The 14,605-nt window shown below is 54.9% G+C and overlaps 2 protein-coding genes across 3 annotated transcripts in view; one reads left to right on the top strand and one right to left on the bottom strand.

Annotated features, from left to right (window-relative positions):
- The window catches only part of PGS1 (phosphatidylglycerophosphate synthase 1), a 34,216-nt gene extending 21,567 nt beyond the window's left edge, over positions 1-12,649 (top strand). For both annotated transcript variants that reach the window (XR_005826066.1, XM_040582238.1), the window contains one exon: positions 12,539-12,649. The gene's annotated coding sequence lies outside the window, so the exon portion shown is untranslated. The remainder of the gene's footprint in view (positions 1-12,538) is intronic.
- Positions 1-14,605, bottom strand: part of DNAH17 (dynein axonemal heavy chain 17) — a 39,420-nt gene that overhangs the window by 2,982 nt on the left and 21,833 nt on the right. Inside the window, 28 exon segments of the mRNA XM_040582242.1 lie at positions 184-366; positions 1,423-1,605; positions 1,948-2,127; positions 2,844-3,035; positions 3,598-3,825; positions 4,483-4,610; positions 4,767-4,915; positions 5,027-5,220; positions 5,457-5,579; positions 5,770-5,940; positions 6,090-6,230; positions 6,378-6,542; positions 6,910-7,114; positions 7,871-7,993; positions 8,296-8,531; positions 8,648-8,840; positions 9,205-9,320; positions 9,632-9,839; positions 10,059-10,276; positions 10,369-10,464; positions 10,577-10,741; positions 10,925-11,158; positions 11,731-11,892; positions 12,428-12,694; positions 13,156-13,347; positions 13,509-13,673; positions 13,826-13,987; positions 14,168-14,259. Of these exon segments, the coding sequence (XP_040438176.1) occupies positions 184-366; positions 1,423-1,605; positions 1,948-2,127; positions 2,844-3,035; positions 3,598-3,825; positions 4,483-4,610; positions 4,767-4,915; positions 5,027-5,220; positions 5,457-5,579; positions 5,770-5,940; positions 6,090-6,230; positions 6,378-6,542; positions 6,910-7,114; positions 7,871-7,993; positions 8,296-8,531; positions 8,648-8,840; positions 9,205-9,320; positions 9,632-9,839; positions 10,059-10,276; positions 10,369-10,464; positions 10,577-10,741; positions 10,925-11,158; positions 11,731-11,892; positions 12,428-12,694; positions 13,156-13,347; positions 13,509-13,673; positions 13,826-13,987; positions 14,168-14,259 (4,871 nt within the window).

Genomic DNA, 14,605 nt, shown 5'->3' with positions numbered 1-14,605 from the left:
TCACACTTAGTATGAGGCAGGAGGCTGGTACTGTCTGGCCATACAGAGCACAGGGGGGTCTGTAAGAGTCACGAGCAAGGGTAGCCAGGTGCTTTGTACAAGACAAGGTTTGGAATGAGCAACAGCCATTTGCAAATCATTTAGCAGGGAGAGGTGCTTTCTAGGCAGCTACCTAATATATACCTTTAGTCCTAAGTCTAACTCTTCCAAAGAGCGCCTGATTTCCTGGATCAAGATATTCATTCTTTCACATTCCTGCAAGGCAACTACAACGTATGGAGTCTTGTTCACTGCTTTTGCCATGATCTCCACCATATTGAATGGCTCCGGCAGCCTTTCAATAATCTCGCCTAGAACTGACTTCACCTGGAAAAAATATGCCATAGAACTGCTCTTACCTAAGGAAAAATGCTGTGGGTTAACAATTAATCAACTTAGTAAGATTTTTTTCTTTTTCTGCCTTCGTGTTTTCCTGTGCTTCTTCCTCTGTTACTAATACTCTGTTATTTTCCTAACTGCTCTTGGAACTTAAAAAGCCGCAGCTCTTTTTCAATTGCCAAGAAGTAAGAACTGAAGCCACAGGGGGCTGTGAAATTAAAGTGTAAAATCTAGGGAGTCAGGAGGAGGACTTTTTTTCCTTTTTTTTTTAAAATTATCTGTATTTTTAGTAGTTGCCATCCTGAATGGAAGTTACTAAACGTTCCATCTGCTGAGGATGCAGCATGTGAGCCACATTTTGCCATTGGCACATCTCGACCCCATCCAAGAGTAACGTTTCTGAGCAGTGCTGACTTTTGTAACTGCACCATATGTCAGGATGGAGCAAACACAAATGGCTGGGGCAACATTTCAGCCTCTACCCTTTGGGTTTCTCTGAGCTGCTGGAGGAGTGCAGCTAATGGAATGGTCTTATGATCTGCGTGACCAGCTGCCTGCTTGTCTGGGATCTAGATTGATGCAAGAGCAGGGAAGAGGGGAGAGCACTGCAGCTGGGATAGGGACAGAGGCAGCTGTGGCCTGTGCTCTGCCTGCCCAGGGCTGCGGTGGCAGCGCTGCCTTCTCAGCGGCTGGAGAGCGGTGAGGCATTTGCTCATGTTCAATTACATTACCAATGCCAAAGACTGGAAAGAGCCCGGTCACAGAGAAACCAAGTGCAAATATACTTAAATAAAAACTTGACAGACGTGTCCATCTGAGCAGAACCTGCAGTGTTTCTTGTGAGCTCTGTGTTAGCAGCTCCCCCTTCTCCAGGCTGATAGCTTGTAGCGGTAAGTTACTGGGCTAGAACCACGTCTCTGTGCTAAGAAGTCAGTTTTTGCTACAGGTCGTATTTTCCTATCCATTGTGTGTGGGCTCATATCTGTTCTACCCATCTGGCCTCTGAATTGTTCATTACTGTAAAGAGGCAGAAACAATACTTGCCTTTTCCTCTTGGGAGACAGCTGAGCCTCCTCCAGCATCTAATTCTTTGGGTTGCAGTTCCAAAAGTGTCTGAAAAAGCCTGTCCGAAGTGACAGTCAGGAAGCCGATTTCTGCATTGGGGTGAAGGCCGTACAAGCAGGGGCTCTCCGGTGGCAGGTTGTCATTGATGTATTTGTGGTAACCCTAAGCGCAGGGCAAGTGCTGATTTTAGTTTAGCAACTATGTACAAAGGAGTGAGAGTTTTGCTCTCAGCCTTGAAAATGTCATTGCTTTTTGGTGGTGGCGCTTCACAGCTAGCTGGCATTGCTTATTCAAGATGTTATTTTACTCATGTCTTACCTAAGTTTTTCCCTTACTACCCTGGCCACAGGAATTGTTTTTGCAGTGATTCTGCATGTTTCCACAGGATTGAAACTTTTTGTTCCCCTGTGTTTTGCCTTGGTTAGCATGAGGGAACTCTGACTAGTGAGCATTTATCCAGAGTGGTGGTTTTCCATAGCAAATTGCAATGTTAATCTTCTTTACCTTGTAATCCAAACTGGGAGGGATCAAAAACCCTGGAGCTAAGTACACTTCCCCTTCCAGCATCTCCGCACAGATGTATTCGCTCAGGTAAGTCCGACACAGCCGGTGGTCCCAGTCATCCGTGATGTGCCCCCCATATGTGATTTCACCAAAGAGGTACCGGAGATCATCCCATTGTACCTACAGGGAGAGGCTCACTGTGGGGTTTCTGTGTGGCTCCCCAGAAGTCCCCTGCAGCCTGGGGCAGCTGTGCATGACTGTAGAGCTGCAGGGCCATGGGGCAATGGATCCTGGGTTGACCTGCCCAGCGTCCAGGGAAATGACAGACCCTGGACCTGCAGAGGCCTGGTGACAGAGTGAAGGGGTGCAAGACAGGGGACCTTGTCTCAAGGTTGTTGTGCATTTGTCCACAGACTTCACCTTGTCCCAGTATGGACACAGCCATCTATACTCTGAACCCCTGTCATCCCGTCTTTACTCAGATCAGCGCTGGTCATGTCTGTAAGGCCAGGTGGAAGCAGGACTCTCCTAAGGGTGAGACCTCAATCCTACTCATTGCCTTTTCATTCTTGGGGTAGGCTTTGCCTTTTAGGTGGAAAGTAATGTAAAAACAACCCAACAAAACACCGAGGCATGAGCCAGAGCAGGCACTTGTCCCAGCCTGGTGCTAAACGCCGCCTTTCCACCCAGCTCAGCCATACTGAGGACTCTGCACCTTCACCTGCCACAGCGTGCAGGCAGCTCCCTGGGGAGGAGGGGAAGAACTACCGGTAAAGCTGCGTTTCCTCAAGGGAAGGCATTTGTGCAGCAAAATGATGATTTTTTTTTTTTTTTTTAAAGTTTGATTGTCGTAGCATGTATTATACTGAGGTATGGTCACTTTATAAGTCTCTTACCTTGGAGTTCACCTCCAGATAGTTGTACAGGATGTTAATTGATATGGTCAGGTCACTGTTATTAAAGGGATAAGATCGGTTCCAGCCCTGAGTGCCAAACTTGTGCCGCTCGGCCACCACTGTGTGGAAGTAACAGAGTGCAAACAAGATGCATTTGAACTCGATTTCTTGGCTGCACATCTCTAACGTGTCCTGCAGTGGAATAAAAATGAGAGTGGGTTTGCCAGTGAATGAATGAATATCGTTATTAGCCATCCCTCTGTTGGAGGAAATTAACAGAAGATGGCAAAGAAGAACTGAAGGTTGTTTTTTGTTTTGTTTTGTTTTTTAATAAAGGCATAAAGTTATCTTTTGAAGATTTGCTACTTGGTTAATTTTTGCACTTACCTGTTTGTAAAAAGATTAGGAATACACACACACACAAACAGCCCGCTGACAGTCGAGGTGGCTTGTTTGGGCACCAAGCTGCCGCAGCTTGACCTTCAGCTTTGGGGAAAAGTGCCCGTAATTCAGCACCCTCCCTGGTTCAGGAGTGCTCAGGCACCTTGGTTACCCCTAAAGCACATCTGGACAAGCGGGGGCTCTGGGCACCCTCTGGAGGATGTGCCTAGGAGGGGGCACAGTGTGCCTGGCTGCAGTGACGCCCCCAAAGATGCTCAGCCCGGGGGGTGAGCCCAGTGGGCCGACCCAAACGGTTGAAAGGGACCAAGGGTGGCTGGCAGTGGGGGAGCGCGGCATGGTGGGCTGAGGGTACCTGGGTGAAGAGGTCGAGAGCTTTGTGCAGGTTGGTATACATGCCCATTGGCGGCTCGTTGGTGATTTTGATGGCATTTTCCAGCAGTCCCTGCGGGATGATGTGTGCCTCGGGGCTGAGGGCTGGCTCTGCGCTCATGAACAGCCGGTAGTCTGCGTGGCTGCCCAGGCTGTACCGCTCCACCAGCTTCTCCAGTGTGCCCAGCCACCGGGCCACGAGGTGGATGTTCTGCAACAGAAGCCCCTCCTGTACTGCTTGGGCTGAAGTACAGCCTTGGGAATTGCTTGTTCCCCCTCAAACTGCTGTGGTGGCTCCACACAGAGCAGGTGCAGCACAAGGCACCCAGCTAACCCTGGCAGTGTCACTGCCACCACATGGGGTACACCATGAAAAACTGTGCCCCCATTGCAGGGCCACCATCCTCTTTGGATGGCCTCCCACACTTTTGCCCTCCATTTGCTGTTGCCACCTCTTACTCAGGGGCCCATCTCCAGTTCCCTTGGCATAGGCCAGCAGTGTTTGGTGCACACCGAAGGTCTGTCTGTCCCGCATGCCCCTGCGCCTCCTGCCTTGCTTGTGGCAGCGCAGTGATGGTAAAGGGGCCATTGTGGCCCAGCCCTTGCTGCTGGCAATGCGCCCTGGTGCACTCAGTTGCTGGTAGGGCCCCGTGCGCCCCGTGGGGCGTCCCAGTGTGCCCAGTTGCTGGCTGGGCGGTGTGCCCCGTGGTGTGCCCGGTTGCTGGCAGGGCCATGCGGTGTGCTCAGTTGCCAGCAGGGCCATGTACCCCAGTGTGCCTGGTTGCTGGCAGGGTTGTGCACCCCGTGGTGTGCCCAGTTGCCAGCAGGGCTGTGCACCCCACAGTGCACCCCAGCGTTCCCCACGCACCTGCAAGATGACCCAGTGCCCCTGCACAGCTGCCACCTCCAGTGCCTGTTCTGCCACGGGCTCCTGGCTCTGCCCCAGCAACACATTGTGGATCTTCCCATTGTCGATGGTGAAGTTAAGCTTTCTGCCTGGGGAAAGGAGGAAACCGGCACAGCATGAGATGCCTTTTTCGTTACATTAGTACAAAGATGGGGCTGTGCAGCTGTGGCCATTTGCTGCTCAAATGAGCAGGAGCACACAGCCATCATGGGCTGGTGCCAGCCGAGGAGAGGGCAGCATCTCACCCAGGGCCTCCACTTCTTTCAGGGGGTCAACACCAGGGGAGAGAATGAAGAACAGGGGCGTGGAAGGGCTGCTCTCCTTGTACACCTTGGAGAGCTCAATGCTTCTTCCTTCTACAAACTTGCTCCCCATTTTCTCTTCCACAAAGTTCCTACAGAAAAATAAAACCATAACGTGAGTTGGGAGCAAACACAGTCACGGGGCACAGCTGGCTCTTGCTAGGAAGGAGCTGTGCTGCACACTCGGGGCAGGCACTGTGCACCTGATGGCATAGGTCATCCTGTCCGGCCGCATGCACCGCAGCATGCACAGCTTCTGCAGGGCCGACTTGTTCTTCCACTCCATGGGGAACACCTCCTTCTCCGGTGCCTTGGACTCCACAAAATTTCTCCATCTCTTTTCTGAGCCCTTGATGTCACTGTCCAGGTTCTTGAACTCTTCCATTTCCGAGAGCACCTTCAGGTCCCGCAGAGAAGGGCTAAATCATTGCTGGGCTCTGCTTGCCCTCAGGGACCCCCAGGTTGCGGGGGGTCCCCACAGAGCTGTGTGCACACAGGGACGGTGCTGTGCTACAGCCAAGCCCTGAGGGGTCCTGCAGCCCTGCTGCACTGGCCAGGCAGGCTGTCAGCCTTGCCCTCTGCTGGGGGCTGTGCTGCCATTGCCTCACACAGCGGGCAGCTGCACAGACCAACCTTTATGCCACCCCAACCTTGGGGCTGCAGGAAGTCCACAGGGGATGTGACGCCAGCCTTGGATGGGAAGCGCAGAAGAAAGTCCAGCTCCGCTGGGTTCACTTCTTCCTTGATTACCAGGACCTGGCAAATTGAGAGCACAGCGTCACAGCTGCCCCAGCACACACAGCCTTGGTGCGAGTGTCTGTGCTCCAGGCAAGAAGCTACTGAGCTTGCAGCAGCAGCACAGAAGCAAGAGAACAACCCATCTAAACCAATGTAAGCTCACACACAGTATTGCATAACAGCAGCCCTGAACATTTGTGTGCATTACCTGGAAGGCAACCTGGGCCAGGAAAATGAGTTTGTCTCTCTCCAAGAGTCCCTGTGCGGTGTACGTATAGACTGAGTAGGTGATCTCATCCATCAAGCTGATCACCCTTTGCTTGATGTCATTGTTGGGGGCCGTGTGCTGAATGGCTTTCTCGAAGACCCTGTTGAATGCCTGCAGAAGATCCAGGCCAGCAGCTCAGTGCCTGGGCTGCTGGGCATCTTGTGAGTTAGCAGCATAAATGTTGAAACACTGAATCTCTGAGATCCCCCTGCAGCCTGTCCTGCTCGTACAAACCAATTCCCTCTTTGGTCCGCGTCTACCTTGAGTGAGAACTGGTAGATGGGGTTGATCTTGTTGAGGTCACTCAGCATGAAGTACAGCAGGGATGCTCGCTCTGCCACTGGCCTGTAGTTTTCTCTAGTGACATTTATTTGCACTTCGGTGACTTTAGCTTCTTTCACCTAGATGCACGTGAGGGTGGGTGTTATCCTGGCACGTGCCAAAGCAGCACCCCACCTCCTGTTGCACGCCAGGTGCCCGGTGTGGTCAGGGAGAGCTCTCCCTCTGCCTGCAGCATGGCAGCACCAGCGCTGGGGCAGCTTGCTTACTTTTTCCTCAATTTCCATGGCTGTGCGCTTCATTGTTTCCAGGTTCTCCAGCAGTGCCATGTCCTCTAGGAACTCCCCCGTGGCAGCAGACAGCTGGGTGAGCAGGGAGTCCTCAAGCTCCTTCAGCTTGACCTTGAACGTGTTCTGGCTCTTTGTGAGGTTTGCCTACAACACCAGCACCCCAGGGAGAGACACGTGTCATTCGAGAGACCGTGGTGAAACTCTTGATATCAATTGCTATCTTTTTCATACTGTCATCGAAGCAATGCAAAAGGAGGGTGGATGTGGCCTCTCCCAGGATGTGCCGTCGCCCCTAAGCAGCAAGCGTGCCTGTGGCAGCGCCAGGGTGCACAAGGCAGTGGTGGTCCCACAGCCCCACCCATGCAGACAGCAGCTCTGATAGGGACTCACTCAGCTCTCGATAAACAGCAGTGAGCTCACTGAGGTGAGACCTCCCTGCTCCCGGCCAGCAAGGCCTCCGCAGCCCCCCTGGGCCCCTCTGCTACTGCCTTGCCGGCAGCCTGGTTTGTACCTTCAGGGTCTCCAGGTCTGGCCGCTCTTTGGCCACCACAGCAGCCAGGAGCTGGTCCTCCAGTCTCTCTCGGGTCACCAAGAAGTTGATCAGGGTGCACTGTGCCTGCACCTCTGGCTTGTAGTGAGCATTGGAATATTTGGTGTGCAGAATCAGGCGGAAGCGTGGGTGATATTCCACTTCTTTATCTCCTATCCTAATATATCTGTGTAGTTAATTAAAGAAATTAATTTCTGGACACCTGGCTGTAATTCATCACAGACAGCTCTCAACCCATGTGCTATTCCCGGCTGCTCAATATTGTATTTCTCTGGTCGGGAAAAGGTGCAGCAAGGACAGAAGTGCCAAAACAGCCCTGGCAGGACAAAAGCTGGAGGAGCAGAAGGAGTGGAGGGTGCCCTGGCCGCAGTTCCCTGCTGGCTCCTGGGCTGATGCTCCTTGCAGGCTCCATGCCTCAAAGCCAGGGGAGGGGAGCGTGGGTCCCCCCTGGCAGCCCGAGAGCCCATCCCTGCAGCCCCAGGGGACCCCCCCCTCGCCAAAAGTGGGGATGTGGCCAGGAGGGTTGGTGGTGTCCAGGGAAGGCAGCACTGCTGGTGACCAGGCTTGCAGTACCGAGTGGGGTGGGGAGATGGGGCAGGGCATTCTCAGCAACGATCCCATCATGGCATACGCTTTCATGTCTGCCGAGAAAACCCTTCTTATTGCAGGTGCACCAGGGAATGTGTTCTTAAATCACTAAACAAACTGTACTCTGTTTTGTTCCAGAACAGTCCAAAACATCACATCAACTACAGGTGTCCCCACTGATACTGGAGAAAACTGGGGGATGTGGCCAGAAGCCAGGGGAAGGATCAGGCCCCAGCTGCTGTCACACAAAGGGGCATAAATCAGTATTTTAGAGCAGTAGCAGTTGTTCAGAGCAGGTGAAATGCCTCGGCACCAGAGAACAGGGTGTGCTGACCTGCCCTTCTTGGTAGTGTTCCTCCCCAACAAGTGGTCCAGCACTGGCTCCACCGTCTCACCAACATCCTCTATCAGCAGCATCTGTCCTTGGGAAACTGCCTGCTCAATGATGTCCAGATAGCTGTGGCCAAGAGGGGAGGGAGGCTCAGTGCAGGGCAAGCCTGTGCACGCTGTGGGGACCTCGGGCAAATGCCCTCCAGCCGCTGCACCCCGGTGGGACCCCTGCGGTTCTCTGCCAGCCCTGGTCCCTGCAGAGCCCATGGAGGTGGCGTGTGTCCCCATCAGTGCTGCTGCCCTCAGGTACCCCATGTCTGATGAGGGACGTGGGTGCCCTGGCTCGCAGCACCCCACACCGCTCCAATGGCAGGGGAAACAGGACTGGTCCAGCCCGAGCCTGCAGCCATGCTTCACCACCCAACCCACCTCCTCTGGCCATGGCGGATGACCCGCAGCTCCTCCCCATATTTGTTCTTGATCCACTTGATGCCCTGGAGCTGGGCATCCACAAGCAGGGGCCACTGCTGGGTGTTGCAGAGGATGGTGGCATTCTCGGTGGACGTGCGGTCACTGGGCAGCCCCTGGCTGCTCCAGGCAGACACGTCAGCAGCGTCAGTGAGGAGGCTGAGGGGGTCCAGCCCTGGGGTGATGGGGATGGGCACCTGCCAGGGAGGGATCGTTGGTTACCTGGCCGCAGGGGAGCGGGAGCCCATCGGTGCTGGTGAGCATGGGGGGAAGGAGCCCCAGGCACCTTGGGACAGGAGCTGTGGCCACTCACCGCCAGCCTGCTGAGGAAGGGGATCCAGTACTTCTCCAGCAGCTCAGCCCTGTACTTCTTGGTGAAGTAGCCAACGTAAGACACAAAGGCGGAGACCAGCAGCACATCTCCGCACAGTGTCTTCTCCTGCTCTCTGAGTGTCTTCACCGACTCAGCCCAGCGGATGTTTTCAGATGCCAGGCCCCTGATAAGCCTGGTGGGGAGTAGAGGAGATGGTGGCTGCTGCGGTGCCGCCGCTCCCGGTGCCGTGTGTGTGCAGTGGGGGTTCGGCTGTGGTGCCCCAGGATGGCTGTGACCAAATGCCCTTGGGATTAACCCACCTCTGCTTGGGTGGTGGGTTGCCCTCACCTGGGGTGCACGGCTCCACAGCTGCACATAACCCCCCCCCCCCAGCCCTGCCCCGGAATTTCTGGCTCAATTCATACTCAGGATTTTTTAATTTGGGGAGGGCATGGGGGGACTCTGGTGCTTCCACAACCCCTCTGTCATTGTCACCAGGCAATGCCAGGGAGCAGCAGACGGCGCCAGTGCTTCTGGAGCCAGCATTTGCATGGTACCTGTTTGACAATGTGATGACTCTGTTGGTTGCATCAGCCTCCTGCTGGCATTTGATTTTTTCAGCTGTAGCTTTCTCAAATTCTGCAGTGAGAGCTGCCAAATTGGTGTTCAGGTCCTTCAAAAGACAACACGTCTATGGTTACCTCCTCCACACGGCGCAGCTGCAGCAAGCTGCCGGGCCAGGAGAGAGCTCTGCAGCCCTGAAGGAGCTTTGCAGCAGCCCCTGTCTTGGCAACACAGCTCTTGCACCTGGGCTCCAGGTTATATGAATTATAAGCATCTTCCTCGCTCATTTTTGGCTTCTGGCCGTGACCCACAGCTGAATTGCTGGTGGCTGATGGGGTCATGGTGGGCACCAGCCAAGTGAAACAGCAGCTGCGGCAGCTGTGGGGAGGGAGGCATGCAGGGAGGGGGGCACGCACTTACTGTGATTTTGTTCTTAATGCAACGGAGCTTTTCTTGTGCCTCTGCCAGTTCGGCGTTGGCCTCCTCCAGTGCCCGTCTCTCGGGTTCCGCCTCGCAGAACATCTCGTAGAAGTTAACAATGTTCAGGCACCAGGAGCACAGACTTGCGGCGGCAGTTGACTTTGGCTTTATGATGTCTGGATGAAAACTGGGGTCTGACCGGTAGGGCCTGGAACGGGACAACGTGCTGCGGCTGCCAGTGGCCCTGTCCTGCTCCCCCCAGGGCTTGGGCCAGCCAATAGATGGCTGGGCAGGAGAGCAGAGCTAACGCCTGGATCCCACTCCTGCCCCTTGAACCTCTGCACTCACTGGTCTCTCCTGGATGCCCTGCCCAGGGGAGCCCAGCAGTGGGGGGCTGGGAGGGGGCAGGAACTGGCCATGGACTCACTGAAATGCCTTGAGACAGGCCTTGGGGATGTGCTCCTTGTCAAACTTTTTCAAGGCATCCAGGAAAGTGTCTACTTTTCCCATCATGACTTTTGCTGCCTTCCAGCTCTTATCCCTTGGTATCTTGCCCTCAGGGGCCATCAGAACCATCACAGCTGCCATCACATTCACCACCAGTTGAGGCGGGGACATGAAGGACTTCAGGTCTGTCAGGTTGTTCTGGGGAGGGACCACGGGGCTGCTAAGCATTGCCCCAGTGTGGAGACACCAGCACCAGCCAGGGAACCGCTTCCCATGGAGGGGTTGCCCACCTTGTTAAGTGTGTTGAGGGCCTCCTGGGTAGCTACGAGCGCTGGCTCTGCTTTTGCCAGGTCAAGCTCGCAGGCTCGCTGCTTCTCAGCCACGTTCTGGGGAGGTGAGGGGATAGGATGGGGTGAGTGGCCAGAGCTGATAAGAGCTTGTGCTGCCCTGTCCTGTGTTGGACCCTGGTGTGATGGGTACCAACTCAGCACCACGCACCGTGTTGATGGCCTGGACCTTCAGCTCCTCCTCATCAGCAATGGCTTTCTCTCTGCTGACCTTCTCCATCTCAGTTCCCACTGCATGGATCAGTTTATCTGCATCCTCGTTCTTCTGCTTCAGCTCTGCCTCCTGCACTGCCAGCTTGGCTTTCAGGCCATCCACCTTGATAGGGGCAGAAATGGAGCAGATCAGAGGGTTGACCCTGCCAAGCCCCGCCCAGCCTTGCAGCGGTGGCTCAGTACGGCTCGGGGAGCTTGCAGCCACCGTGACTACCCTGCAAGGCCATGCCTCACCCCCCTGCATTGAACTGGCAGCAGGTATGATGCATAAGCTATGGGCAGGCACCTGCAACGCCGTGCTCTGCAGCTTCATCAGCCCTTTCTCCAGCCTCTCAAGCCTCATGGTGATCTCGCTCCTTTTTTTCGACAGCAGGTTTTGGTAGAGCTTTATCTGCTCCAGGAAGGTCTTTGGAGTAGTGTAATTATAGCGTTTCTCCATGGCCAGGTACGTCTTGGACACCTCCTTAACGCTCATGTGGACGTAGGACATGAATTGGCTTATGGAGACCTTGACCTTGGGCTGCACCAGGAACACAGACAGTGAGTCACTGCACTGTGGGGACACGGTGAAATGCTGAGGTGGAACCAAACCTTCCCGCAGCGTCGGTTCCACAGCCAGCCACAGAGGCTGGGAAGCAAAGTGCTTTTCATTAAACAGCATAATGTGTGGCTGAGAATTGTAGGTGATCACAGCACTAACATCACTGGTTCTTAAGCCCAGCTCTGATGCTGATCCCTCAGATTAACTTGGGCTGCACTGGGAAAAAGCTGCTCTTTCCAGGCTGGTTTTTTGGTGGTGTTTTAAGGACAAAAGGAAAATGAGGAAAGGTTTGTCCCCACCTGCACAGTGTGGGGCTGCAGGCTCTGAGCCTGGAGCCAGCGGTGAGCTTACTCCAGCCCCCAGCCCAGGCTCACTGCCTCCAGCACCCCTAAGTCACACCAGACACCCAGCCCTGGCACGCTGCAACAAGGAGAGCAGCAGAGGTGCAGGTCATTCCCTAAAGCAGCGTCATTTCCCCAGCCCCCCAGGACAAACGGCTGTGCACAGGCATGGTGTGGCATGACATGCACTGAGCAGGGGTCCCAGCTCACCTCAATGTCCCCTGTTTCCTCCAGGAACCTTCTGCTGACAGACATGAGCACATCCTCTGGCCACTCGTGGAACCAGTCGATGGCTGTGCACTTGACCACAGCAGGGAACCTCCTCGCCCGCACCCGCAGGGTTGATCCCATAGGGGAGAAGCAGAGTATGACCTGGGGCAGAGCACCACTGCTGAGCAGGATGTCCCCGCTGCCAGGGGCCGAGCTCACTCGTGGGGCAGCAGGACCATCACTGTGGGTTCCACATCACTGCAGATGTTCTGCTGGAGATCAGGACTTTGCCTCTCTCCCATTAATTCCCTTTCCCAGTATGCAAGAGATGGTCTGTGACTCTGCATCTTCTGCCCCTCAGCGGGGCTTGGGTCAGCACTGGACCCCCTTTGGTGGCTGCAGTCAGCTGCTGAGCATGGTACCCACACTGGCATCCCTGCAAGCGCCCAGTGCAGGCCAGCACTGGCTCGTGGCCGTGGAGGCCCCGCTACCCTAAGGGAAGTAAATACATAGGTGCGAAGAGCTGTTCCCCCGGGGCTGGGGCTGCACCGTTGGCTGGGGAGCCTTTGAAAACATCTTCCGCCCAAAGCCACCATCATGTAATGAAACCGCGGTTTTCTGTGTCCTGTCTGCAAATGGGTTTTGGATTAGGCAAGTCAGGAGTGCTGACAAAACACCCTGTTGAGTAAACACCCACCTTTAAGTGGCGCCTGACTTTTTCTATAAATAATTTCCAGCAGTTTTCCCTTGTATCTTGCAATCCAAGGAACTTAACTTGGGGCTTCATGGCACTGATGATGTGTTCCAGGTCATCATCTTGAAAGAGCCCCAGCACCTCCCCGGACGCCAAGAAATCATTAATTAGGACCAGGAATGATTCTTCAGCAACCTGGGAGTCTGTCATCAGAAACACGATGGGAATGTTCTTCACGGCTGCCTTGATGTACAGGGAGGCAAGATCCAGCTGGGACAGGGGAGAGAAACCATCACCTGCCAGTTCAACCCCCAACCTGAGCTGTTCTCCAAAGTGTCAGATGTGGTGCAGACCGGTGCCCCTGGGCCACCCTGGGAAATCAGGAGGGTGCCTTTGGGAAGGAGCCTTTGGGAAGGTGCCCGGTGCCAGCTGCTCTGCTCGGAGACGGGGCCAGCTGCGGAGCTGCCTGCACCCCACCTGCCTCACGAACGGCTCCTGCCTATCCCTGCCCAGGGAAACGCTGCGGCCCCTTGGGGCAGGACTCATGGCTGTGCAGAAAGCACTGAGTGGATCACACAGTGCACAGATGCAGGGATAAGAGGAGAGCAGAGACCTGCGTGCCCAGCCCAGCCACTGGAGCCACTGCAGGGCTTGGCATGGCGCCGTGTTTGCAGGATCCCTCCCGCAGCAGGCGGCACTGGCCCTGGGGGCTGGGGGAAAGCTGCTCTCACCTTCAGGTCCGGGATGCCGTAGCCTTTCTGCAGCGTAATCTGAAACACACTCATATTGCTGATATAAGCTGCCAGCCGTGCCAGACTCTGCTTCCCGCTGCCTCCCACCCCCACCAGCAGCGCGTTGCCCCGGGGAGACTCTAAGATCCGACTAATTCTGCAAACATGAGACACTGCGTCTTCAAAGAGCACCTGAAAAAAAGCAGGAGGGGAAGGTTTGATATTCTGAATCACAACAGCAAAAGCAGCAAACACCCCATAACGTACAAAACCAAGTGAGAGCAACGCTACAGTTGCATCTTCATGGTGCAAGCACTGCCGTGGCACAGAGCTGCCCACAGCAGGGCACTCACCAGGCTCATTGCTGTGTTCACCTCATTGTAGTTGTCCAAGGCTTCCTCCAGCAGCTTGTTCAGGGCCAGCCAGCTGGGCACTGGCAGGTACTTGGGCTCCCCCATGCCCTGGGTGAAGTGCCAGTAGATGTTTGGCTTGGTAAACAGCACGTCTTTGCCGAGTTCCTGGAAAAGGCAATGCCAGCTGTGGGGTACAGCTGTGGGGCACACAGCAGGTAACGCTGCCCATGCCACTGCCGAGCCTGTGCCAGGGAGCTCAGTCTGGCAGTGCAGGCCCACCAGGTTGGGTCACTCCTGCATTTTCCAGCACAACTTACATCAAAGAACTTTTTGCAGGTGTCTGCCAGCATCTTCCTGAAGTCTTTTTGATCCGTTTCATCTACAAGCCTGTCTCCATACACCCTCCCAGCTTCGTGGAGCCAGAGACGCACCAAGTCAACGGGACTTTTCAGACATTCAGGTGTGGAGAACAACAGACCCTGACAAACACATGAATCCCTCAGTCCTCGGGGGTTATTTTACTGCTGCTCAGAGCTGGGTTTAGAGGTTGGTTTTGGGGAGAGGTCATGGTATTTTCAGGGACACAGTGCACTGCAAGGTTGCATGATTAAGGAAAGGAAGGAACAAAGTTGTTTTAGAGGAAACAGCCCTCCCACTACCTGGAATATGTTGGAGAGGTCCCGGAGGCTGAAGAGGTAGTGGAACTTGAAGGCTGTTGGCAAGAAGGTGGAAGCGACCTTCTGGTGGAGGGCTGTTGGCAGAAACCAGGGGTGAGCAGGCGGGCAGGTCCACAGAGACTGCTGCAGCTGCTGGCGGCAACCCTGAGCCCAGCTTGCACTCCCCTCCATAACCTTCAGCAGGTGGGACAAGCCTGAGGTTTTACTCTGACGATTTCTACAGGCATGATGCTGCATTTTAAACATGAACAGTAGAGAAGGCGGAACTGAGGTTTCGTTGGAACAGTGCTGTGATGTGGAGGTGCAGCACGGGGCTCCCAGAGCACTGGGTGGTGGTGGGGTGGTTGGGTTTCCTGGTGCTGGTGGGCATGGGTGCACAACCCAGGGGGCCGATACTGGTGTATGCCGCCTTCCCACCCA

Source organism: Falco naumanni, chromosome 1 (assembly GCF_017639655.2).
Source record: "Falco naumanni isolate bFalNau1 chromosome 1, bFalNau1.pat, whole genome shotgun sequence".
NCBI classification, from domain to species: domain Eukaryota; kingdom Metazoa; phylum Chordata; class Aves; order Falconiformes; family Falconidae; genus Falco; species Falco naumanni.
Note: the sequence above shows the minus strand (reverse complement) of the source record. Positions and strands in the feature narration are given on the sequence as shown.